This window comes from Nesoenas mayeri (assembly GCF_963082525.1).
Source record: "Nesoenas mayeri genome assembly, chromosome: 9".
In the NCBI taxonomy this organism is placed as follows: Eukaryota; Metazoa; Chordata; class Aves; order Columbiformes; family Columbidae; genus Nesoenas; species Nesoenas mayeri.
The window spans coordinates 24,192,073-24,219,666 of NC_137557.1; the positions used below are offsets into that span (position 1 = coordinate 24,192,073).

Genomic DNA, 27,594 nt, shown 5'->3' on the forward strand with positions numbered 1-27,594 from the left:
TAACTGAGTGAAGTGGATTTTTGGTTCATTTTGCTTTTATGCACAAAGCACTGATATTTATAACTGGTAGCTCATTCTCTGATGTAGCCATTATGACAAGTGTCCCTATTTTCTATGATTTTTTAAAGAAATCTTTTAGCTAGATGGCGTGATTTCTTGCCTTCACAGGAGAATACATTAGAAAGTTGTGTTCTTCAGAAATTATAAATGATGCTTTAAAACAAGTCACAGTGAATATCCTGGCATCACTAGGAATGCTGGAAAAAGTTACACATCTCTTCACAGTGCTGTTGCTGATTTGGGGGATATTTATTAGCCGCTTTGCAGTATTTACCAATTATTAGTTACCTTATTGACGTGTTTGTTTATGTAGCAGGTGTGCCCATTGCATACTGGTACTGAGGCTGAGATCCCTGGGCTGATGGAAAGTCCCCAGGAACGAAAGAAGCAGCAGAGTTCTGTTGTGGAGGAAGGTCACGGTTTCCCTCTCTTACATCGGTGTCCCAGTCTGTACAGCGTTTGGAAAGCGTTTTCAGCTGCTTAGTGCTCGGGGTTTGTGCGGGCAGAGCAGTGGCATTGCCGGTGTCTTAGGGCTTGTCTGGAGGCTGATGATTTACAGACAGAGGTCATAGAGATTGCTAGTGAAGATGCACATGGACGTGTTCTGATGGTGGTCAGAGAGAATCTTTTCAATTGTATAATCACGTAATGTTTTCAGATAAATACATGGTGTTCACACGTCGTTTGATTAACCCAGGTCCCGAACTCCTTATTTGTGTTGTGTAGTGTCCAAAGAAATAAAAGTATTAGTAAGTACTGCAGTCTGTTAAATGGGAATGGAAGAGTTCTTCCTCATGGATCAATGTATTACTTAATTTGTGTTAGGGTTTAAGATTTCTGTATGAAAAGACCTACTGGCATATGGATTGTTATAATATGTTTGAAAATAACCCCCCTGCCAATATCTGTAGAGTTTACCAGTAACCTTTTATTTTCTTTTTTCCAGATCTTTTTGGATCCCTCTCTGATTGATCCATGTTTCCGAACTCTTCCTCATAACCTTCACAAACAGCCAAAATGAAGTTGAAGCATGACATCAACCCTGTTCTTCTACAGTTTATAAACTTTATCATCTTGGTGTACACCTTTGTAACTTACATTCCCTGGCATATATTTTCAGGATCAAGGGAAGCTATAGCAAAAGCCAAGCAGGTTAAAGCTAAACCTGTGAATAACAAGCCTGGGGCTGCGTACAGGTCTGTTAACAGTCAACATTGCTTAGCTTCTGTTTTATATCCTGGATGTGATACACTTGACAAAGTTTTTAAGTATGCTAAAACTAAATTTAAGGACAAAAAACTCTTGGGAACACGTGAAATCCTAAAAGAGGAAGATGAAATCCAACCATCAGGAAAAGTTTTTAAAAAGGTAAGTCTTTTTGCAGTCTGCCTCAAGATTTTTGGGTTCTTTCAGTCCATTTACTTTCTTTTGCAGTATTTCTAGTCCAGTGAAGCAAATCGGGGAAAAGTTTCTCTTCTTAGATAAATAGTTGTGAAAAGAGTTAACAAAGGATTGGGAGTTAGATAATTTACTTGGCCTTTAAAACAAATCTAAGCCTCCTTTTTTGCATTCTTGAGTAGATATCCTTTTTATGGTTTTAGCCAAAGGAAAAAATGCAGATGTGTGTTAGTTATTTGTTTTCAATACTCAGCCGGTGATGTAACTGGCTTTAAAGTTTTCCTTTTAGGTGAATTAAAAAAAAAAAGTCTCCTTCTGTGTTATTCTGAACGATAATCAGATAAATATAGAAAAATTACTAGATGCCTAACCTCAGATGTGCCTTTCCTGTATGTTTATTTCTAACTGAAGGATTTACTGTTTTGCCCTGTGAATTCAGAGCTTAAATGAAGTTTTTGTTTGGAAAAGGATTGCACAGACTTTAAGTCTTGTATTTTTTTCCCCCCTTCAATCTCCTTTAAGGTGAACCACTTCTCTGTTAATCTGTAATCATGATACATGTGAGAGATGTAATTTCAATATAAAACTGTTGTTTCAAGGGACTGAATTTTGATGATCTTTTAAGTTCAGGCTTGTGTTGTCAGTTGGTGCTTTATATTTGTTCAAAAATGCAGTTTTGCCTGAAGAAGCAAGTCAAGATACCATTAACAGGGCACATGTGTTAACTTCTAATACAGAAGTGCAGACCTTTAACTCCAGCCTGTAAAGACATTTTTTAGTTAAGGTTATTTTTCCTGCAGAAGAAAAAGGTATCTCTTCATGTAATAAAGGATTCCTTAAATTTTTCTAGTTTTAATCCTGATAGAGGAATATAATGTTTCAAGTAGAATTTGATTAATATTACAATACATGGCAAAGTTTAGTTCTGTTAGAATCTTCACAGAAGCTTTAATTGTTAATGAAACTTTCTCCCAGCTCTGGAGTTAATTTTTCAGTGCGAAGGAAATGCTGGGGGAAATGGATACATATCATCTGTATTGATGCACGTGTTGCTGCCTCATTGCCCTATAAAGAAACAGAAAGTTCACACTGTACAAAGTGGGCTTCTGAGCACAAATCAGAACTTTGGCTGCCTGTGATCTGTGCTCTGTTTATTAAACATAATTAGTAACGTAAGGCTTAAGAACTTAGGAGTTTTAGCCTTTTCCATTATGTAAGCGAAGTGTTCTGAATATTGGAAAGCTGAAGAATGTTGGTGTTGACCTACTTAAATAACTTGTTTCTAAGTATTTAGACTTAAAAATTACATAAGTTAGGTAATTTTGTCTAAGCTTGACACAACAGTTCATTATGGTCGATTGCCATACTTGCCCCGTCTTATTTTGTTCCAAGTTACGGCATTATCTCATAAGTCTACTTCTATTTTTTTTTTCCATTAAGGAATATAGTGTTTCTTAACACCTCATAACATGTTTAAGCAAGTGAAGAAAATCGTAAGATTTCACAAGACACCTTGTTGATTCTAAATGTCAGGGTTCTTTTCCTTTAATTTTTGTTTTTCATACCACACGTCTTTTTATTGCCTGGTTCTCCTTAGGAAGGGCAACTTGGTGAGGCTTATTTGGCGCAACTTTTGGAAAAGGTATTTCTTTGCTATAATGCATGTAATTTCTACACGTGACAGGAGTTGCAAAACATGTTGATGATTTTTTCCCTTCCAGAAGTGGTGTGAACTGCTGATGCATTTTTTCTTTGTCATTTTTCTTGCATTTTTCTGCAAGTCAGGGCAGATCTGAATGTAGATCATGGCTCTGTGTACTGGGTTGCATTACGTATTAGAAGATGTCTCTGTGCAAATTGCAATGGGCTAGCTTAGCCTAATTAACTATTCATTAGTGGGGTAAATATATATCTCAAAAAAGTAAAATACTAAGCTTCTGATTCTTAGGAGAACTGTGCTCATGCTTCTAGCTAAAATTATTTAAAGCTAGGTATTTAACATCTTTAAGATCAGATAATATAGTAATCTGAGAACAATGATATCCCAGATAATAAAAATTCAAGCAATTACAGATTATATTGTTCAAAAGATTTATTTATTCCTGTGTAATTGCCAAAATAGCAGAAATTCATGAATGTTAATAAAATGCAAATACTACTTCTGCTTATTTAGTTGCATTTTATAATAATTATTTCATATGTAGTTAGCTTTTCTGTTTCCTTCTGTAGTGCATTTAATACATGAATTGGAGAGCACACCTAATATTAATTTCATAAAATATGTATTTAAGTCAGGGTAAAATAGTGTTGAAAATACTTCAGAGATTAAGATGTAATTAATTGGAAAAATGAATTTAAGCAGAACTTAGGTTTTATGATGTCCAGAAGATGAACTTTATTCTGCTGGTTGATTATTTTACGTTGTCTTAGTTATAGGTTCTGTTGTCATGTGCTTCCTTTTATGTATGTTGGTATGTGGATTATGCTTTGTTTGTGTGTTCTTTGGGGGGCGAGGGGGTTGTTATTTGTTTTGGGGGTTGTTTGTATAGTTCTGTTTTAAAAAGGGCTTGTAACCAAGAACAGAATTAATAGAAACATAATAAGAAAGACATAGTGGGGGAAAATAAACATGATTTTGGTAGGAGATGGTGGTGCACCTAAAGCCTGAGGCTTGTGTGCAGCTGTGAGCACATGGGTGAGCGCTTGGGAATTCACAGCCATGCTGCCCAGAGCTGAGACTAAAACTTACCCTGGCATTGCAGGAAGGTTCTTGCCATGCCAAGTCATTGAGCAGTAAAAGAACAGCTTATGATGTTGAAAAACATAGGGTGCTATGTAAGTAGTATTTTAGGGTGGTATTTCTGAGAAGTGTTCAGCTGCAATCTGTGTTTTCATATGAAAAAGGTCAAAAATGGGCATTTCAAATAGCCTCCTTTGTGTTATTTTTAATAGACTTTCTACTAGGAAATGTGTTTGATTTGTGATCAGTAGTTTCCAAATTGTATTGTAATAGTCAAGGTTCTTCAAGACCTATAAGCTACTTTTAGGAAGACCCTGAAAGGCAACTGAAGTCAGGTATTTTAATGACTCTACATGTGCCTGTAGCTTTTTACTGAAAATTGTATGACACCTTCACACTAAAGAAATGTTCACTGTGCAGCAAGCATTTAGTCTCTGTACTCTGCTGGATTTCCAAATATTAGTACAGTACTGATATTTAATAATATTTTCCAATGCATTAAATAGATAACTCAGTAACTTGCAGTTTAGGTATGTTTAAAAGCTAGTGCACTAGAGGGCAGTATTTTTCTATTTAATGTAGTAGTATATTTTGAAGTAAGCATTTAGAGGCGCTGTCTCTTCTGATTTAGTGTTTGGTTTTATGTCTGTTTAATCAGTTCTCAATCTTGATTTCTTAGGCCCTTTTCTTGGACAGTTACTTTCTTTACACGTGTAAGTAGTTATCTAGCAGAAATAAATTCTGAAAGTTGTAAAATTAAACGCGTGTGAATGTTTAAAAGATTATGACACTTAACATCAGTCTTCACAGCTGTTTACAGTAGAAACTGTCCATTGGAAAATATTAATGAAAGCTACTGAGGGAAGGGCCAAGAAGAGAGATGGATTTGGAGATAAACAGAAGGAAGGATGAGAGAAACTATAACCTGCTCTGTGTCCTGCAAAAGACAATTATAGGGAAATGCAGAAGAAAGGGACGTTCCGACAGAGGCAGAGAATTAGTGTGTCATAGGGACAGAGAAGAAACGCTGGGCATGGGGAGGAAGGGAACATGGGAATTAAAATATATAGAATGCAGTAGGAAAAGTAAAAGTCACTGTCTGCACTGAAAAAGGTCATCTCATCTGTGTTCACGTTGTTGTTCTTCAGAAATACAATTATATTTCTCCATATAGAAAAATAACTGTAACAGTGGTGTACTTCCCTTCTGTGGGTTTTCTAAACTCCTAAGAAAGGAAAGCACCAATAAGACCTTCTTTCACTACATTATATCAAACTTGTTTAAGCAATGAGGATAAATTATTTAAAATTTTAAAAAAGGGAAAAAATCAGAATCATAAGTGTTATTCAGAAAGATCTATTTTTGACTTTTTAATGTTTTATTATTTCAATTTTCGTGAGTTACGCAATGAGTGGTGGAAAATACTGAAACCTGTTCATTTACGATTGGCGAACTTACCAGAAATGGTAACAGACATCTGCTTGTATTTGGTGGCCTAATTATTTGCGAGTGGCATCGCTGAGGCCCCGCTGTAGGTAGAGTATAAGGGTACAAAGGGTCCCTGATTAATTTCTGCAGATTGTTTTCAGCCAATGAGTTTGTCAAGAATTTCCAAGTTTGCCAAAACTACTGCGTTTGGGTGGAAAAATGTCCCAAATTGGAATTAATATTCCAAATTACTGAAATTTGGTTGGACAGGAAGAGATGCAATGTTTTCTTTGGAAGCAGTAAAAGTTTTCCACACCAGAAATATCTTGGTGTTTCTAAAAAGAATGGAAGTGGCAGGTTCTTTTCCTTGGGGCCGTACCCCTGGGTAGCACTGAGCCCTCTGCCCGCACTGATTCCATCACCCAGTACAGCAGAGAAATTCAGTGTCATCTTCCTTGTCCTGTGAGGTTTTTGGCTCTGAAACGGCCCATTTGCCAGTGGAGCTGAGTTTCGGTCAACGCAACAGTAAAACCTGAGCAGGTATTTGTGTGAGAAATGTTTATTTTCTGGTCAAGTTGTTAAGTATTCCTAATGTTGGCAAGTGCTGTGTTTCGGTTATGTTAAATGATGTTTTTCTCATGAAAATATTAGTGAAATTTCCAAGCAGCTGCACATATACCTGTCCTAAGCTAAGGTAGGTTTGTCCTGCTAAACAAGTAGGTTAATGCGAAATATGCAGCAATGCTGTTTTAGGTACAACTCAGTTACCCAACATTGAACTTCAGCTGTCTGAAAAAGTGTTTTGATAGAAAAGTAACATCTAATAGATTTATTAGAGTTTGAGAGAGATTTTTAAATTCATTTTATTAAGCAAGCGGATGTGGAAATACAGACCCATTAGAAATGTAGTAACGTGCCAAAAAGTTGTTAGATTTACAGTCCACAAATCTGAAATTTATTTAAGTTTGATAAATGAAATCTGGAAAACAGAATGGAGGGAGGAGGGAGAAGTTTTCTTTTCTAGCTTTTTCTTTAATCATTTGCTTTCATTTATTCCTAATGCTATGTACCCAAAAGGAGATGTCAAAAATACTTGACTAATAAAAACTAGTTTTCGAAATTGTCAAGTTGCTTGTATAGCTAGACAGGTAATGTATAATAATTTGAGTCTGTTTTTTCAGTGCAAAACATCATCTTTGTACGATATCTGTATATGAAAATTTCTAGGATGTCATCAAAGAAATAACCTATCACTTAGTGAGAAAATAGCACTCTAAGGTGCGAGTACACTCATAGAAGTTTTTGACAGATAGTGAACTCTAAATTCAAGTCTAATTTTACTGTGCAACAGCTTTCCAACATAGAAGAAAAGTGAGATTGCTTAACTTTTTCCACATGACTTTTTCACTACTGAGATTTGCCAGTAATTTCCAGTCCAGTCTTCTGTCCCACTTTGTTTAGCAGTAAAAAAGGCAAAGAGATGACTCCTCTTCCCCTTGACATTTGTTTCAGAAGAGACAAAGGGAGGGTGATTTCACAATTTCGGACTGAGGACACGTTGATATACTGCTTTATACTGCTTTCTGCATTCCAGTTGCCCTCTTCTTTTTTTTTTTTTTAAGAATGAACACCAGAGTATCATGTTTGTATAAGGATTGTAGCCCAAATATCCAGTAAAGCAAATAGAGAGTGCGTATTGCACTAGCTAGTGCTTGTCACGTTTTATGTAAAATAAAACAAACCTTTGGAAAAAATCTAAAGACATATGAGACAGATAAGCAGGGCCTTTTGGGGGGCTTCTGAACCTATGGAATATGCTGGGAGTCGTATGCTTTCCTAATGTGACAGCAGAGGTGATAATGTGCGGAAATATTGCAGTATTCGTGTTAGAACTTCCACAATCCCTGTAGTTTTTGGCAAGAATGTTATTCATTATCTTGAATAAACTGCTTTTAGAATTTAAGCAACTTCTACTTCAAACATCTGTGGTTTCTTCACGTGGTTAGAGATGTAGTTGGACATGTGTTAAGGACTTCCATTTTCTAAATTGAATTTATTACTCTTATTAGGTCATCCTTGGCAAGTACACCTGGCTTTCATACGAAGATGTATACATTAAAGCTGTTAATTTTGGAAATGGCTTAGCAGTGTTGGGTCAGCAACCAAAGACCAACATCGCTATCTTCTGTGAGACTAGAGCGGAGTGGATGATTGCAGCACAGGCCTGCTTTATGTGCAACTACCAGCGTAAGTCTGCCTCTTTCCTAAAGTATTTATGTCTTTTGTTCTTACAACACAATGTGCAAACAAACCTTTTTCTTCAGTATGCACATTAAGAGAACTTCATATAAAAATTTTACAGAGCGTTTAAAACTACAAATAAAAGTATTGCATAAGGTAGAGGCTGCACTTTCTTGTGTTTTACCTTACTGAATGGAGAAGTGTGTGTGTGTTTGCAGCTGGAGTATGGTTTCAGTAAGTACATCTTGCTCAATGAATTTGTGAGAGGTTTATTTTCTTTCAATCTCAAATCAGTACAGATTCCTAAGTTTTTAAAAACAAACAAACAAAAATCACACATGAATTCAGTGACTCAGTTTCAGAAGTTGACGTCAAACCTTCATCTGTCCCTGTAAGTTTTGTTTTAACTGGATGTCTTGTCATCTCTTCAGTTTTGATTTTAGTTAGAGTTTATCATATCATTATCCCTAAAAAGTAAAAAGGAATAAGTAAGTACTTAAACTTATTTTTGACAGCTCTTTCAAATTAAAAAGCTGCTGTACCAAACTGTAAGTCATTCCTTAACTCAAACCTTAGTCTGAGCCTGATACATTTTTTTTTTAATCTTTTCTTCTCTCTGCCTCTTTGCCATAGTCCATTCCACACCATTTAATACATGCTAATTTAACCTGCCTGCTGATTTGAGACTGTTCTTAAGGACAGACTTTTAGTCTTGGGCCTGTTTTTCTGGCTGAGAAACCTATCAAGTGCTGATCTCAACTTGGTATAGGAATTGTTTTCAAATGTCTGTTCCATCGGCACTCCTCAGTATGCCATTCACCTACCTGTGTGCCCAGCCTGGCTGGGTTCTGTGACGTTCTTGGGGGGACATCTCTCATTTTCCCACAGGGCACTCTGGAACCTGCAGTTGCTCACAGGCTTTGGCCTCTTCTCTCCCATGCCACATTTACCTTCCTTCAGTAAGAGATGGGCTGTAAAAGCCAGATGTGCAGAAATTCCTGATTTACTACCTACCTACTTTCAAGATATATATCGATTAGACTATATTCAGATTTTGGAATCGAGCCTAACAAGAAAATTGTATCTTAAATGGTCCTTCTCTGCTCTTAAGCATGAGTCTGTTTCAGTTTGGGAAGCCATTCATTCATGATTATATAGCTGTTTTCATTTATATAAGTCTTTACTGTGGGTCTGTGTGGTTATGTTGTATACACCCATACACTGTATTATTCCCTTGGTTTTAAGGGTGGAGTTGGTTACAAGAGGTACTGCCCAAGCCCATACCATTCCAAAATCAGCCTGCTTGCCTTGTGTGATGACTGTCTCTGGGGACAAGGAGAGCATGGGTGTTGTGTACTGTGACTTTAGCAAGGCCTTTGACATGTTCTATTGTAGTATCTGTAAATCGAAGTTATTTAGATAGAAACTGCGTAAGTAGCTGGTAAGATGGGTGGAAAATTCATTGGTCCATGGGCTGAAAGGACTGATCAGCAGGATCAGCTGCCAGCCCTCGGGAGTCGATACAGAGTCCGGTGCTTTTCAATGTCTTTATTGTGGGACAGTGCACACACAGCAGGTCACACCCTGGGCACTGGAGGGCAGAGCTGATGCTGAGGGACCTGTCAACTGGAGGAGGCAGTTACAAATTCTCCTGTGTGCTGGGATAACCTCGTGCACCGGTGTAGGCTGGGGGACAACTGGATAGAGAGCAGCCTTGCAGAGGAGGACCTGGGGGTCCCGGTAGGTAACGGGCAAGCACAAGCACGCAGTGCCTTCTTGCAGTCAAGGCTGACAGCATCCTGAGTGGTAGTAACATGCATGTAGCAGGGAGATCAGGGAAGTGGTCCTTCTCCATTTGGATGCTGGTGAGATCACATCTAGAGTACTGTGCCCAGCTCTGGGCTTTCCAGTAGAAAAAAAGACCTTGGTGTATGTACTGGAGTGAGTCCAGTGGAGGGCTGCCAAGACGCTGAAGGGATTGGAGAACATGACATGCGAGAAGAGGCTGATGGAGCAGGCTCTGTTCAGCATTAAAATGAGTTGAGATCTTGTTGCTGTCTAAAACTGTCTAGTGGGAACGTATGGAGAGGATGAAGCTAGACTCTGCTCAAAGGTGTGTTTTGATAAGACTGGAGGCAACAGGCACAAGTTGAAACACAGGAAAATTTTATTAAATATTAGGACAAATGTCTTCATGGCGAGGGTGGTTAAGTACCAGAACAGGAACCTAGAATGGCTGTGAAGTCTCCATCATTGGAGATACTTAAAACTGGACTGGCTGTGGCCCTGAGCACTCTGCTCTAGTGAACTGTTTTGTGCAGGTGATTTTCCCAGGTGCCTTCCAGCCTAAATTCAGTGATATTTTTGGTCCTTTCCTCAGGGAGTGACTGCTGCTAACTTACCTGCCAGAGCAGAGTTCTGCACAGGCTGCTCTCAGATGAGATGCCTGTGTTGCTTTTAAACTAGATGTCTCATAATACACCATGTCAGTTCCCTTTTGGCATCTTTTGGCATCTGGATTCCTAGTGACTATCCTGGGAATAAAATGCAAAGGCTTGTATGAATTCTTTCTTTCTTTGGAAATGAAGTACACTTACAAATGCTTGGAAGATTTTGTACTTTGAGGAAAAGAAATATCTGAGATAGTGGATGGATATCACGTGTAGAATGGTATGCATGTGTTTTTGGGTTTATTGGATTAATGTTTTAAATTCCCGTATTGAGACGTGCTTCAGCGCACTGTCTGACGTGGTGTTTAGCATCAGAGCTGTATGTCATCTTATGTGAACTTGGCTGACTTGTGTGTTGGCAGATGATGATATTATCATGCAGTATTCACGTAGTCTGTTTGCTGAAAGAATTATAACATCCAGATGATGTTGAAGAAGTAGTGTGGCAAGATATTGCTAAATGACTTATATTAGCATTTTTCAGTTTACAAGTTTCACAACAGCCGGCTGCTGTGATAGTGTTGTGACATTCTGTCCGAATGTGAAATGTGTTAAATCTGATGGGATGTTCCCAGAATTGATGCCAAGAGAGCAGGTTCATCTGCTTCATACTTAGTGTTGGAGAGAATGCCTTTTGTACTACAGAATTAAAGCGGGGAAAGTAATTTTTATGTTATGGATTACTCACACAAATAAGTGGTTTTATGATTAGAAATACTTGCCAGATTGTAAATTTTAAATTGTTTGAAGCTATCTAAGTCTTGTACTTGCAAGAGGTTGAGTGGGATTGCTAGTTCAAAAATGGAAAGTACTAACATGAAAACAGATTTTCTTCCAAAGTATCTCCTCTTCATCTGTGTGAAGAGCTCTTCACTAGTGTGGGCGGATAAAACACCTGAGTGTATAACCAAGTAATAAACAGGAAAACTTATGTTTCCTTTTTTAATCATGCTTTTGTGAAGCTTGAGCAGAAGTGGCTTTGTCAGAGTTGACTTGGCCAAAGCCTTTGAAGGTTTACTTTGCCTTTTATTTGTTATGTGTGATGGAGCCTGAAATACTCAGTTTAACACTTTGGTTACATTGAAATAAATGGCAAATGTTTTATTTGTTTCTTTAGGGTAGAGCTTTGTTCATGTATATTATGTATAATATATATAATATAATCATGTATATTAGCTGGCAAATTCAGTTGTGTTGAAATTTTAATATTGTCAGGCTTCTAGAGCGATATTCATAGCAGAAGTCCAGATATCAGAGACTCACTTGTACTATTGCATGTGTACAGATCAACATGAAAGATAATCCCTTTCAGTATACCTTGGAGAGAAAGAAGAGAAATCACCTCATCTTTCAGATTTGCCTGAAAAAGTTTTAGGTACCTATGTGGAGAAGTGAGAATTTCACAGATCAGTCTCATTACTCAGTTGTTTTCTCTCCGTGACATCAGTACACCATGATATAAATAGTATTATATATGTCCTCTTCTTTGGCTCTAGCATAAAGCTGCAAGATGTCCTTGATGCGCTTATTTGTAGAAGAGCAATTAGCTGCATAAGCGGTTATTTCAGAGCCTATAGTGTGCTTTCGGGGGGTGCATCGCCTGGGTTGTGCTGGCTGGCTCGGGGCAGCTGAGTTTCCGTGAGATGTTTGTGTAACAGGGGTCAGCGCAGTGAGTGGAGAGAGCTCGTGGGAACGGGAGAGGCGCTCGGCTGGACTCTGCTCCCACCAAATTAAAGAAAACACAGTGCATGTGTGTTTGCCCTGCAACAGTTCCGAACTATAATGGACTGTTTTAACAAGGAAAAAATAAGGAGAGGTCAGCTATTTACTTTTCTGACTAAGAAAACTGCTTTTGAGTTTTTCCTTGGGATGCTGCACTGAATAACTCCCTGGATTTCAAATCTTAGAATACAACCGAGTTTGATTTTTTTATTATTTTTTTTTCTTCAATGAACATAGTACAGTTACAGCCCTAATGTACAATGGAATGTCTTGTTTTAATTATGTCGTTTAAATATTCAGCTAAAATATAGGGTGTTTGAAAACGATGGACCCAATTTCAATGATACAGTGATTTGAAATTGGGTCCATCTTTTTCAAACACCCTGTACAGAAGAAATTCAGATACCTAACATGATCAAAACTTCCACCAATGTTGTAATTATTATGATTGTGTTGATTTACCGTACAACTGTTTTGAGAAGCCCTTGTTTAGCATTCTGCTTGGAAAACAGGCAGTCATTATTTTCTGGAAAGCAGTACCTCTCTACCTTTTTGAGCTGCCTTTTTCTTTCCCAGTCTCTTCCTGTCTTTTCTCATGCAGTTCCCATAGAAATGACAGGAAATTAAATATGTTTTTTAAATTATTAATACGAAATAATGGTGGTTTAACACTCTGCTAATGAGCTGTCCTTAAATACAAGAAACAGTGTTTCTGGTAGTCAATTTCCTAAATCTTTTATTTCCTTCCTGTTCTGTATTCTCATGATGTCAGTTCAGTGTCTAATGATCATGATGATTAAACCTCTATGTTGTTTTAAATAGAAGGGAGAATATGATAGTCACAGATTTATTGCCAAGTGTGAGACTTATCTGCTGATGACACGTATTACAGTGTTATAATAATTTCTTATTAGCAGTCAATTGCAAAAGCCTGGTAACGTGGCATGTGAATTCTGAGAAGTCACATAAATGAAAGCTATTTCTTTCCTGTGTACAAGAGGTCTGTTAATCAGTGTATTACACTGAGAACAGATTCCTACTTTTACAATGGTAAAAGCCATGAAGGTACTAGAGTAGATCTAGAAGGTAATTACATAGAGTAATGTGCTTCTGGTAGTTTTAGTTAGACATTGAAAATGGTCTGAAAATTGGTGGAAAAATGGTAAAAACAGGCAATGTTGTTCTTTATTCCTACTGGGAATGACTGAAAATCATACTGTATTTAAATCCAAGCAATAAGTATTTTTTTAAAGCACAAAACTGTACCACTTTTCTAGTAGTTGATAAATATTTTTGCTGTTTTGCCTAACTTGGAATAGGTTAATCTCAGACCTTTATTGTAAACTATACTTGAAAGCGTAAAATAGAGACTGACTCTTTTTTTTTAACCTGTTTTGTGTTTCAGTTGTTACTCTGTACGCTACTCTGGGAGGCGCAGCAATAGTTCATGGGCTAAATGAAACAGAGGTGACCACCATCATTACTAGTAAAGAATTGATGCAAACAAAACTGAAGGTAAGAAAACTGTTCTTCGTCTATCTCTTTCTGATGTATCTGTTCATTACAGTTAAAAGACCTGGTTCCATAGTAGAGAAGAATGATTTACTGGCTTTCTATAGGACAGACACTTCTTTTGGAATAAGATTTATGTAGCTGTCTTCACGTAGATAAAAAAACATAGTTAGCCTTCACTGGGATTGCGGCTCCTCATTGACTTTGGAGAACAGGATGAGCAATCTGCACTATAGAAGAGCTGCAGTGCTGCCTGGAACAACCTTTTCAAGAAACTGTTATGGCTTCTGGATGGATTTAGTGCCTATACATTTAACAGTTGAAGCAAACAGGAAGAGCAGAAAAATGTATAGGCTGTATATGAATAGGCAAATGTGATCATCCTCCTGATTTATTGTTGGATGTTTTCCCAGCAGAGAACGGCTCTTAAATCTAAAGATGAGTGCTCGAAGAGTTAGAGCTGTTTTGCAGTGCAGGCAAAAGCTTATTAAACATGGAGAACAGTCAAAAAATCTCTTTTGACTTACTGAGATTGAATATACAAGTGGAACAGCTGATCTGCATGAGGTTTATCATGACGTATTTTGGGGGAACTAGACCTTTCACATAAGGGAATTGTTTTAATTAGAAACTATGCACTGTTGCTGAATTTCGAATGAAAATTTCCCAAACCTTTTTGTATACAATGCGCATTTATTTCAGCTTGCAGTAAGAGAATGAATATGTTCTAATAGAGATGATGATAATAATCTCTTCTTCCACTCGAACACTGATAATTGTTTTAGAACTCAGTTTTGTTTGAAGTGCTTACTTTGTGCTTAACTAATAATTTCCTGTATTTTTGCTAGCTGTTGCTTATTTGAAATAGTGTAGTAACCAAGGAGCAACATGAGACTTAGTCTTAGCTCATTGTCACCAGGGCTTTTTTTCTCAGTGTTCTGAGACTGGAAAGTCAATTATCTCTACAAGTCTTTGCAGTCTTATTTGTGAAGTTTTCTTGAAATAAGACCCAGATCAGTAAATGGTTGGAAAAGCTTTTGGACTTCAAGTGGAAAGTTCAATTAGTCCTGCAAATCTAAATGTGGAAAGTTTCAAGCTGTTTGAGCTAGACGGGTTTATCCCCGAATGTTTTAAATTCTCAGATATTTTAAGTAAAATCTTTTTAAAGTGTGTACAGTAGGTAGATGGTGTGTTTGTTTTTTTTCCTTCTTATTGGCACAATTCTTCTGCATTTCTGAACACATGTTCATTTCCACAGGCGATTGTTTCTCAGGTGCCGCTGCTGCGACACATCATTACGGTGGATGGCAAACCAACAACGTGGTCCGAGTTTCCCAAGGGCGTCATTGTTCACACGATGGCTTCAGTGCAGGCGATGGGCGCCAAGGCAGACACTGGTAGGTTGTCTCTTCTTTTTCTTTGGATCAGCTCACTTGTTGTCTTACGTTGACCCTGTTGACTAAACCTTGGGAAATTGCAGGTCTCAGAAAATTACACAGTGAGTAATGTGGTAGCGATAGTCATATAGTTATATTGGAATGACTGCTGAAATATGTTAGTATATCACATCTCCCAGTCTGGGAAGCTCTCCACACATTATACATTCTCTTTTTTTAACACAAATTACAGGACACAAACAGCAGTCCAGGCCTGTGCCCTCGGATATTGCGGTGATCATGTACACAAGTGGATCCACAGGAGTTCCCAAAGGAGTTATGATCTCCCATTGCAACATAATTGCTGGGATAACTGGAATGGCTGAGAGGATTCCAAAAGTGGGGTATGTACCAACAGATATTTACCAGCAAAAGTGAGTAGTGAATCAAAAATTATATGCAGCTACCTATGTAAAACATTAACAGTTTTAGATTGCTCTGTCTGTGACACATCACACTATGAACTGATGTCTGAGCATCTTCCTGTGCTGCATTAAATGGTAGGATCACTTCATGTGCTGTTTGTTCTCTTATCTTCTCTATATGGGCAAGACCAGGGCACACAACCCTGTGGGTCACCTTGCACTAGGAGGGCTGAAAGCTTCCCTAAGCAGTACTGCCTTTGGTTACTGTTAAATTCTGTGGTTTCTTTGTTTGGTGCAGTTTTTTAATCTTGTCCATAGCGTTGCCTTCACAACCATAACACATGGTTAGTTGTCTTGGGATGAGTAAACATCACACTTTGTTCATGCCTTAAACCTACAGTGTGCAGTATGCAACTTTCGAAACAAAACCCATATTATTTGAAACACATTCTCAAGCTCAAAGGCATTTTTCCACTTTCTCTAGTTCTACAGTATGCTCTGTGTAAGTTTAGTTTAGTGACTCATCTGAGGACTCTAATGGTATAGCATAAACCTATATTTTAAAAATTCTTTACAGGGAAAAAGATGTCTATATTGGCTATTTGCCTCTCGCCCATGTTCTGGAGCTGAGTGCTGAACTGGTGTGTCTGTCTCATGGGTGCCGCATTGGTTACTCTTCGCCTCAGACATTGGCTGACCAGGTATGTTGTAGCTGTAAGCCCTTATGGTTAAAAAAATATACATATATAATTACTTACAGCAGGTCTTTGTAATATTTCTTAAAAAATATAACATTTTTTTTCTATAATTCATGAAACAGTGTATTGGTGGTTATGATTGGTACTCTGAACTAGTTTTAATTGTTAACATATAACTTAAAGTGATGGTTTGAGAGATGTCCTATGTCATTTGTTTCTCGTATTAAAAATCTTGAATATGTCTGCTAGTAAGCTTGTTCTTCTCTTTAGTCCTCTAAAATAAAGAAAGGAAGCAAAGGTGATGTTACTACACTTAAGCCAACCCTAATGGCAGCTGTCCCGGTGAGTAACTGAAGAATAAATAATTTTAAAAGAGATTTTTAAAATATTCATAATTCAGTTTTTTTAACAACAAAATTAATGCAGTCATAATGTAAATAAAAAAAGGACCTTTGTTAAGGGAGCTTAGAAATTTTTTTTTTTGGTATTGTATATTGGCGATAAACATTAATTGTATGAATGTCAACATTTTTGGAAGTTTTAACAGCTGTGGGGATTAGATTGCCATTTCAGTTAGTCATCTGTTGTTCATCACAGTAGATGAATGGGCTGAGATAGTTGGCAACAGGCAGCTTGGGGTTACCTGGTGCTCCTGCTCAGGTGTGCTTGCCTTCCTCCTGGTCTGTGGACACCTTGCTGTCTCTTAGCAGTGAAGAGGAGGCAGCCTGGAACGGGCTGGCACCTGAAACACACTAGAATTTCTAAATCATGTTTCCTTTTTGTTGTACTGAATTTAGGATTTGTGTTTCTTTGAGTTAATCTTTTTATGTAACTAGGAAATTATGGATCGGATCTACAAAAACGTCATGAATAAAGTGAATGAAATGACTAGTTTCCAGCGGAATCTGTTTATCTTGGCCTACAACTACAAAATGGAACAGATTTCCAAAGGTTATACTACCCCGCTCTGTGATAGGTAATTTTATTTTTAAGGGTGCAAAAAATGCTTTGCAAAGTCTTGCCGTATGAATAGTATCTGATTTTTCCTGTGCTTTTCTTTGTTTTAATGTTGACATTTTGAATGAGTCTGCAATTAAGTGTGAATTGAAACAACAAATGTGTGATGGTTTTAAATATTTACTAATATAATTTGGGCGTTATTTAACTTGAAACTGAGAGAAGTTTTTTATTGGTTGCATTATTTCATCAAGACTTTAATAACGTATCTATACTGTTTTTGAGTAAGATGAGAAGTCTATTGCTGTAGGTATTCCTGTTTTTACAGAAGTGAATCAGACTATCTAAAGTTAGAAGGAACCCATAAGGATCGATTCCAACTTTAGTGAGATTAAAGGATAATATAGTTGCAAAATGTATACAGCTTATTTAAATTATTTTGGGAAGAAAATCACAGGACTCTATGTTCTTAAAACCCATCTTCAAATTAGAATTTGGAAACAAGCTTAGAAATCTGTGCCTGTGTTTTTGAAAACCTCAGTGTGCTACGTCAAAATTTTCATTGCCATAGAAGTTTAGATGGTGGAAACTTTCAGTTCAGATACAAAATTAGGTACTGTCTTGTTTTGTTTTTAAGCAACAGATACATACTCTTATCTTTGCGTTTTAGCCTTATTTTCCGGAAAGTACGAATGCTGCTAGGTGGGAAGCTTCGCATCCTGCTTTGCGGAGGAGCTCCGCTCTCGGCAGCGACCCAGCAGTTCATGAACATTTGTTTCTGCTGCCCCGTGGGTCAGGGGTACGGGCTGACGGAATCGGCCGGAGCCGGCACCATCATGGAAGGTGCGTGAGCGGGGTCATCTGTGCCAGTCTGTGCATCTGCCCTGTGCCACCAAGCGTTAACTGGGGCATCCTGGGGACTACTTGTAATCGGAAATGTGTAAAACAGTAGGAGTGCTCGTTTTGACACACTGTGCTAAAGCTGGTGACCTACATCTAAAATGAACGTTCTCATTTGTGATAGAGAAACCTGTAATAGTGGGAATGGGATCTTGGCATTATTGCACTTACCAGTTGAACTGAATAAATTATTTCTAATTTTGCTGAGTATACTGGAACACTAGGAATACTAAAAATTGAATGTAAGAGCCTGTACCTGATTTTAGTTTAGTTGTAATGGGACTTAATGATTTCTGTTGCCTTTAAGTCCTAAAATTTCACTCTCACCCAGTGGTGACAGAAACAGAGCTGCTATTTTCTGGCAGTGGTGTGATTTACCTGGGATTTGTATGAGGACTGTCTAATGTTCATGGCTAGGTTATGCTGACTTGTAGAATGTGTATTATGTTCATTGGTGATCCACAAACTTCTGTGATGTGTGGGGTTTTTTTGTGGAAATTCGGTTTTATGAATTAAAGTTCAGAAACAAATAGTTAATTTGCACTAAATAAGGTGCATGACAACTTTTTTTTTTTCCTGAAAAATGCTCTTTTTTTAAACTCTAGCTTGTGACTACAGTACAGGGAGAGTGGGAGCACCTTTAGTCTGTTGTGAAATCAAGTTACTGAACTGGGAAGAAGGTGAGTTTGCAAGAAAGGTCCTATATGTTTGTCTGAGAGGTGCTGGATTCAGAAGACTTCAGCTGAAGTGCATGCATGATACTTCTGTTGCCATTAGGAAATAATTTTAAAAGTAGTCATCATAATATATGTACCTAGGTGAATTCTTTTCACTATAGGCTTTTATGTGTTGTGGAGTAGAAAAACATGATACTTAAAGGTGTTTTGGGCTAATGTGAAACCTCATAGTTTTTTTAAATTTCCTAAAATAGGAGATGGAATGTATTTATTTATTTATTTGTGTGTTTATTTATTGATTTATTTATTTATTCAAGCCCATATGAAACTGAAAGCCTGTTAGTCCTGGCAGAAAGATTGCATGGAGGTGGCATTTGCTCTCTGTACGTGTGTGAATTTCTCTGTTTGTAAATACACGTTAAATAGCTGTTCGTATAGGGAAAAGGATTGGAACCACCTCTTCTCTTACTGAACTATTCAGGCAAGTGGTAGCTTTGGCTAAGGACTCAATAAAGTGTTTCGTTCTATATTTAAATATTGAAACTTGGAATTCTTGCGCTAGAATATTTTAATTCTTGTTAACTTAATAAAAACCATACTTTTAGGTGGATACTACAACACTGATAAACCATATCCTAGAGGTGAGATTCTCATTGGAGGGCCAAATGTGACTGTGGGCTACTACAAAAATGAAGCACGGACCAAAAAAGATTTCACTGTTGATGAGAATGGTCAGAGGTGGCTCCATACTGGAGACATTGGAGAGTTTCATCAAGATGGATGTCTAAAAATTATTGGTGAGTTAATAAATTAAGGGATAAGTATATGTTTTTCAGGGTTTCTAGATACTATAGTTAACCAAAAAAACCCCCTCCGTATCTTGGCATGCAATCCAAACCCCTGCCATACATCCAAGGGAAGTTCTGATGTATTAGTGTAAACTTGATGGCGTGTTTTAAAAGCTGACTTTTCAAACAATTGGCTTCCTTTTAAAACAGTCTTGATATTGACTCTACTCTGTTAGTGAGACTGAGTAGTAATTAAAGAGTAGTAATTAAAGAGTTAAATATTCACTATTTGAGTTAGACAAGCTGCCTTGGATTTTATAATTTTGTAAGTGTGGAATTTGGTTCGGTGAAAGGGCTCTTTTGGTAATATGTGCTCAGGAATTAAATAAGCCTTTTTTTAATCTGGCCATTCTTTTATAAGAAGAATGTTCCTTTATCATAAAAGAGCTAGGGGAAAAGTATACTAAGGTAAAGGTGTTATACATAAGCCTGTGATAGGCTCGTAATTCTTTGATCCTGTAGGCACAAAAATTGGTGACCTATAAGCTACCAGGTGTCTTTCTTGAAGTCAGTGGGTGATTCAGGGTGCTCTTTAATCCTGAAAACTAAGCTTATTTGGTTTATCATATGAGCAGAATCTTGGGTCCCCTCACAGCTGCCTTGCGCTGGTTGGGCAGGTCATGCAGCCGCAGAACCCCCTGCCTGGCTGCACCGAGTTGCATGAAGGTGTGTGGCACAGGAGAGGTGCTGCCGGCTGCCATCGCAGCTGCCTTTGGGCTGCGTACGATGACATCAAGTGCTTCGGGCTTAGTTTTTGTTTCTTATTGTTGTGTTTCAAATAGCAGTTGGACAGTTGCTCTTTGAATATGGATTTAGCCTGGGACTGAATAACAAAATGTCACCAAATGGTGCAACTCCTGCCTTAAGCATCTGCACCAGACAGCACAATATGTGTGCTTCTAGCTAAAGACTGACTTTGCATAATCCTGGTTGTCTTCTCTTCATGTGACAGTGCCGTCATATAGGAAATGCTGTTCTAAAGGCAGAAAATGCGCAGAATTGAAATGTCCCTCACTTTTATGTGAGGGACAAATCGATAAAATGTGGAGTCTGGAAACCTGATATCAAATGTTCCTGGTACATTCATCAGACATGCATCAGCTTACCTTTGGCATTTGGACATACGTTTCGGAAAAGTATAGAATCACTGTCTAAAATTTTGTGTTCTGTAATTAACATGTAATTCCTTTTTTCCTCAATAGATCGTAAAAAAGATCTGGTAAAACTCCAGGCAGGAGAATATGTTTCTCTTGGCAAAGTAGAAGCAGCTCTAAAGACTCTTCCACTGGTAGATAATATTTGTGTGTATGCAAGCAGGTAAGAGGCAGCCGTTTCTTTGTTATTGCTTTATTCTTTGTCTGTCTTACTGGAGCCATAAGCAAGAGTTTTGCAACTCAATATCTGGAATTTTTTAAACCGGTTGAAAAAGGATTTTTCTTACAATACAAAGGAATAACTTTCTTTAGCAAAACTAAAACATCTGAAATGTATGTTTTTATTTTTCCGTTCCCTTTTTTTTCATCATTTGTTGGAAAATGCCAAGAATGAGGCTCTTTCAGTCCCTTTTTCCTGATCTAAAAAGCAGCTAAGCCCTGAGTGCGTTCATAACAGACGTCACTCAGGCACTTTACAGATTATTACCTGTAGAAGCCCTAGGACACTTTGTCCTTGCTGTATTTAGCTGTGATCTGTTCTTCAGAGGAAGTACTGTTGTACTTCAGAGGAAGGTGGGGGGAAAAAGCCCCACCAACAGCCCAGAAGCTGGCTGTGCACACTGAAAATACTTTTCTTCAGCCCCTGCAGTACACCAGCAGAAGCCTTGAAGCTTGAGAGAAAATATTCTGTAACTACAATGCGAACACACAATTAGAGAGGACATTTGATTATCATTTATTATTTGCTTTCTACATATACTGGTGAATTAGACATACAAAGGCTCAAACACTTCTTAAGCTTCTATTTGTAGAATTTCCTACCTATGTGTAATGTATACATGTATAAATATAGTTCAGGTGGTCTTTCTTTCTCATTGTCATTTTGATGTTTGGAAAGTCATTCTGAATGATCAGAAATATTCGGATTTCCAGTATAGCTAAAACAGCCCCACTTGATAGCTTTATTTGAAAGAGGCCAGGACAAGCATACCAGAGAATTGCTCAGTGGTAATAAATAGAAAATTAACTTTTGGTTTGTTCACCTGGTTCTCTGTGGTATTTTTTTGGTGTAAACTAATGGTAGTCATCCTGTAACTTCAATTTTGACAGTTTTGGATCAATATGCTAATGTGCATTGGGCATGCCACTGCTGAGAAAACTTCCATTATATTAAGTTTATTTGTGCCTCTTGACCTGTTGGGTGCATCTCGTCTTTGCTTTGACTGCCTGACGTGATGTGCCTGTTCTGACTACCGTCTGTAGAGAAGGAGGTTCCTACAGCTGGTCATTTCTGCTATTCCAGGACTAAAGTTCACTATCAGAATTCTACTATTAAATTTTGTGTTAATTTTGCCAGGTCAATGTAACATTGCATGTGTCAGGCACTTGACTTGATAGTCTGTCTTGTCTGTTACTTAAAAACTGGAAAACCTATGAGCGATTTTTAAACGTAGTATGCAAACAGAATCCAAGTACATTCCAGATTGGTTTTTCTGCTGCTGTATTTCTTCTTAATACTTTCGTGTGTGTAATTTGGCATAAGTAGCTGTGTAACATGGATTCTCTGAATGGTTGTCCGTATGCACGTTCCATTGTGGGTACAGACTCACTTCAGCAGTGTGAGCTCGGAGACTTCTTGTTAGCAGTGCCTACAGCCTCTCTTATCTCCTATCTCTCCTTACGCTTTGGGTTATCTTCTATGCAAGAGGAGGCCTTCATTTGTAGCTGTTGTCTTTCTCACATACAAAAGGACAAGGAGGGCAGACTTTTACAAAAAATCTGTCATTTAACATTATATCTTGGGGTACAAAGCTCCTCTGAACATGATGGTAGGGAATCAAAAGTGTTTGCATGATATTGCAGCCTCAAAAGCTACTTTAATTGACCCCTTCAGACAAAATACTCTGTGAGATAAGGAATAAAATGTTTGCTGAAAGGAATAATGATTAGAGCTCCTTCAGAGGAGACTCTTACTGCCTTATCAGCACTTCACCCATCCAGGATGTATTCACTGGGTCTCAAACATCATGTCAGGGAAATGAGTAGTTCAGTTACCTGAAAAATGAGCAAACATGGCAAAAAAACCAAGGGAGTTCTCAGCAGGGAGCTGATAAGGACCAGACTTCACAGAATGAAGATGGTGCTGTCGACATGTGGTGCCACTGTATATGTCTTGCCATAGGTCTGAGAGCTGTACTCAGGTAGAATCTCAAGCACAGCAAGGGAATGGGGATGCCTAATGAAGGAGAGACATTTAGTGTGGAGGAGATGACTAAGGAGGTCCTAAGGACAAAATTCTGAAAGTGTCTTAATTCATGCTGCTGTTATGACCTCCAAGACTGAAGAAGCTAGTAGCAAATTCCAAAGATCTGCAGAAGGAACAGTAGTGGAAGGTGAAGTAGCTGCTCCAGAGAGAAGAGGTAGTCATCAGGATACTTCCAAGACAAACGGTGCTTTAGCATTTGAACTGCAACAAGTGAAGATGTAACTTAGTGATGTAGAATGAAAAGCTACACATTCCAGGAGCTGTGAGCTCCAAGGTGCTCTTTGTAGGAAGAAGCACAGTAGGATGAACCCATTTGTCCAGAGGAAGTATGCTTCTACTCAAGAGGCGAAATTTTAGATGAACCAGAAGTTTGAGGCTTACCCAGCCAACTGGTTACTTCTGTGTGCTGTTTATCCCTGGAGATACTATTGCTGGACATGACCTTAAGCATATCAAAAGACTACAGGAGCCAGGGATCAAAGTGCCAGAGTTGTTTCTGTTGTGAATGCCTTCATGCATAATACACATCACAGAGTAGATCCTAGACAAAGTTCCAAGGGTTCAGTACAGAGTATAGCATGAGTGTGTGGGCCGGAAGAAATCTGAGAGAGGCACAGACAGAAGGTGAGATGCAAGCAGTAAGTGATATTGAGGCTAATCTGAAGTCTTTCTGTAAGTACGTACTTACTAAGAGAGAAACGAGAGCAGTTTTGAGTCAGCTAAAAGGCAGAGCTTGTCAGCAGATGGTGCCAGGGAAGCCCGTTTGTAATGGACTTTTGCAAAGTCTTCACAGCTGCTGTCAGATGCCCATTATATTCATACCAGTAACAGAGGAGAAAATTGCGATGTACAGGAACTGAAAGGATATGTAGAGTTAGTATTTTAAAATTATATTGGAACCATTAAAGGATAAGCTGAAGTAATCTCCATATGGGGTTAAGGGTCTGGATTTTGCATTAATGATCTGTCTGGTGAAGGAGAGAGTTGAAAAGATTTAATAAATCTATAAGTGGTTAAAGTGGGACAGGACTAAAGGACAGGATTAGAATTCGGAGCAAGCTTGACTAGATGGAGATGTGCTTGAAAACAGCAGTCAGTTTAAAGAGAGGAAATGTAAATTATACTTACACCTAAATAAACCCCAGAAATACAGGATGAGGACCACAAGCTGGAAGCAGTTCTTCAGTGTTTTCCAAAGACATTGCGATCACAGCTCCCTGTGTTCTAGGCGTATCAGGAGCAGATAAAGATTGCCAACAGTAGGGTGAGTGTATGGACTTTTGAAAGAGAAAGAGAAGTCACTTCCCTTACAGAAGCAGGCGTTCTTTGAGATGTGTTGTGCATATGCTCATTCCACAACCTGCTCTCCAACCCCTCTTCACTGCAGTCCTCTACTCCTCTACAGTAACTGGATTCTGCAGTTGAGAGGAAACTGAGGTAGGGAAGCCGCACACCAGTCTTCATACCGGGATGCAAAACATGAGGAGAGGCAGGGCGCAGTGACATCGTGTGGGTGCTGCTTCCCAAAGCTTTGAGCATGAGACACAGTGGAATATGCATATGGACAGCACACCTTGAAGCAGTCCAGTTGCTGTAAGGTAAGTAGCTTCTCTTTCCACTTATTTTTAAGCAAGCAGGGGTAATTTGCGTACTCTTTCAGAAAGATTATCAGGTGAACAAAAGCCAGCCATTAAGAGCAATATCTCTGTATGAAGTGCAAACCCTCAACTTTAAATGTTATTTTTGAAGACTTGTTAACTTTACAAAATTCATACTAAAGTACCTTATGCTTCTCAGTTTCCATTCTTATGTCATTGGATTTGTTGTGCCAAATCAAAAGGAGCTCGTAGAACTAGCTCGAAAGAAAGGATTTAAAGGAACCTGGGAAGAGATCTGCAACAGTCCTGAGATGGAAAAAGAGGTACTGAAGGTGCTGGCCGAGGCTGCTATGGCAGGTGAGTACCTGGATAGACAGCATGGACCTTGCAGACTGTCATGTCTGAAACAGATGAGTGTAGGCCCTCAAAAGATTTCCTTGAGTGTGTATGTTTCATAGAACATATATGAAGTGAAATTTTCATACACAAAAATGCAACAATGGAACATATGTTGGGTCAGTCCTTGTTCATGTAACTTTGTTTTTTTTAAACCGTGGCCAGTAGCTGAGTAAAGAATATAAAAACATGACAAACTTCAGCCTAGTTCAATTCCCTATATATGTGTGTGTGTGTGTGTCTGATGCTCTTTAACGTGCCCTGTAGTATCCTTTTGGCCCTAGCTGCTGGTTCAAAAGAATGTGGGTCGTATATATATCCATCTTGTATGTTAGGACAGTCTTGCATGCTAGTACATACCTGTGCATAGTTGAAATAAGCCCATGGTGACAGGGGCTTCCCTCCCTTCCAGTGACTTCAATCTGAGGGTTTTCCTAAACTGCAGGCAGTGTCTTTGTAGTTTGTAATCTTCAGTATTTTTTTTTCCCATTAACTCCTCTAGTCGCATTTTAAAGTTACGTAAATATTCTGTATCAGTATCCACGCTGTCTGATGGTGGAGTTGCAGAGCTCAGCCGTGTTTATCTGAAGAAATGCCTCATGTTTGTTTTAACGCTGCCATCTGCTTGTTCGGTTTGCTTCTGCCCAGCTCTTCTATGGAAGAGGCGGTGAACAGTCACAATGGCACTTGTGATTTTGTTCAGTGTCTGTTATACTCCACCCTCAGCTGCATCTTCTCCATGCTAATTGGTCATAGTCTATTTAGTGATTCTGGTGCAGAATTGAACAGTTACACAGCGATAGTTTGTTCTTTCATAATAATTTCTGCCTTGTATTTGCTTTTGACCATTACTAAGCACTGAGCTTTTTCAGAAAGCTGTTGACTATGACCACAAAATGCTTTTCAAATGGTCATTTTGGATATTAAGTTTGTTTTTCGTATACATTCTCATTTACACTTCTCTGCAATGGACACTTTCTGCTGTTTGCAGTTGCTCAATATCATGATGTCCTTCCACACCTCTTTGCGATTTGCCCTCATCTTCTCTACCCCAAATAACTTTATGCTTCCAAGAATCTTGTCTTTTCTCTGTATTACTTGTGGATATATTAAGCTCTGTGACTGGTATATCTGCAGACATCTGTTACAGGAGCATGCAGCAGATGGTTTTTCCGTGCCCCACGTCTCCAGGCTGTTTCTCTTTGCTGCCTGGAGCACATGGGCAGAGTCACTCTGAGGAGCTGCTGTGATGGAAAGCATGGACAAAGTCACTTGCCTTTCCTTTTTTGTGCAGCGCTAACTATTCTAAAGAGAATTAAAAGTGTTGTTAAAATTGATGAAATAGAATATTTGATTTAATCCTGAGGCATTTTTGTACATTTTGATGTTATTTTGTATTTGGTTTTGCTTTTCACTTTGGCATCATAGGCTTTACTTTTACAGTACTATTACAACTTCTAGTGCTAAATTGCAAAAAAACCTCCAAACTCAGTGATTTTTAGTGCCAAGGGGAGTGAAAGCTGCAGAAAAGTCTAAAAATGGCATGTTGCACAGGATAATTACAATTTTTTAAATAATTTAATCCAAAAATATATATATTTTTTAATATTGCCCATCCGTTGGCTACTTTTTCAAGTTACTTGTTTTTCCTATGTCTGAAACCATAGCAGAAGCTCTTGCAAGGGATACAGTGTTTTGTGCTAAAGGTATAAAATGCAGAGCACTGTTCTGTTTCAGTAAGGGGAACAGCCACCATGTGAACTTCGTTTCCTTGAACAACTTAGGACAAAACCCATGGTTTTTTACAAGCTTAAGTAGTATGGATTTTAAGACAGTATTTCCAGAACATAAATACCAGAAGAATGATACAATGATGTGTATTTTGAGGTTGTCACTTCCGTGCACTGATACCCAAACAGCCAGGGTTTATTTCAGTATTTCTATGGAAGCTGCAGTTACCAGTGGATCCTGTCACTCCACTTGTGACCACATGGGTTTTCAAAGCCCCGTGGTTAATGGGGGATTTAAGGAGCAATTTTTCATTTATGTCATGTGCTTTTCTGTGTGACAATTTGGTTCCTCCTTTTGGGCCTAACTGTGGAAAAAATGGTTACATATGCATTTTATATTAAAAATGTTTCTTTTTGCAGCTAATCTGGAGAAGTTTGAAATACCAGTAAAAATTCGTTTGAGCCCGGATCCTTGGACCCCTGAGACTGGTCTAGTGACAGATGCGTTCAAACTAAAACGCAAAGAGCTTACAGCATACTATCAAACGGACATTGATCGAATGTATGGAAAAAATGGAAAATAATTGGTTTTGGTTTTTTCTGCACCACTTTGCTACAATGAGTTTGGATCAAATAGGAAATACTTGAATTGCCTGTCTCAACACTTGGGATCAAGACACAAAACCACCGTTCCTCATTTGCAGCTTAAGCTGTTATTTCTGATAACATCACCATGATGACTGGCAAGTTTAGTAAAATGTTACGGCAGCAAACTTGTGTCTGTCTCCTTTTTTCCAGTTTTCTCTGCTACCTTGTCAGTCTGTGGATTTTTCCCGAGTCTTTTTGGGAAACCATGATTCTGAAGCCTCAAGTTTTTAAACATTTATAAATCCTGTATAATGTTTTATTTGTATCTTTAAAATTTGGATGTATATAGAGAGAACTCGGCTATATAAGAAATGGTTATACTGGGGGCCTTTTTTTACCTAATTATTTAAAGACAAGAAGGTATTGATGT

The 27,594-nt window shown here is 38.2% G+C and overlaps 1 protein-coding gene across 1 annotated transcript; it reads left to right on the forward strand.

Moving 5' to 3' along the window:
* The first annotated feature begins 1,065 nt into the window (after nucleotides 1-1,065).
* ACSL3 (acyl-CoA synthetase long chain family member 3) lies at nucleotides 1,066-27,594 on the forward strand. The gene is made up of 14 exons (XM_080349724.1): nucleotides 1,066-1,428; nucleotides 7,696-7,873; nucleotides 13,445-13,554; nucleotides 14,810-14,948; nucleotides 15,181-15,331; nucleotides 15,930-16,053; nucleotides 16,321-16,392; nucleotides 16,887-17,026; nucleotides 17,678-17,850; nucleotides 18,513-18,587; nucleotides 19,190-19,381; nucleotides 20,635-20,749; nucleotides 24,650-24,807; nucleotides 26,997-27,594. The coding sequence occupies exons 1-14, from the start codon at nucleotides 1,078-1,080 to the stop codon at nucleotides 27,158-27,160; spliced, it is 2,142 nt and encodes a 713-aa protein (XP_080205850.1). The 5' UTR covers nucleotides 1,066-1,077; the 3' UTR covers nucleotides 27,161-27,594.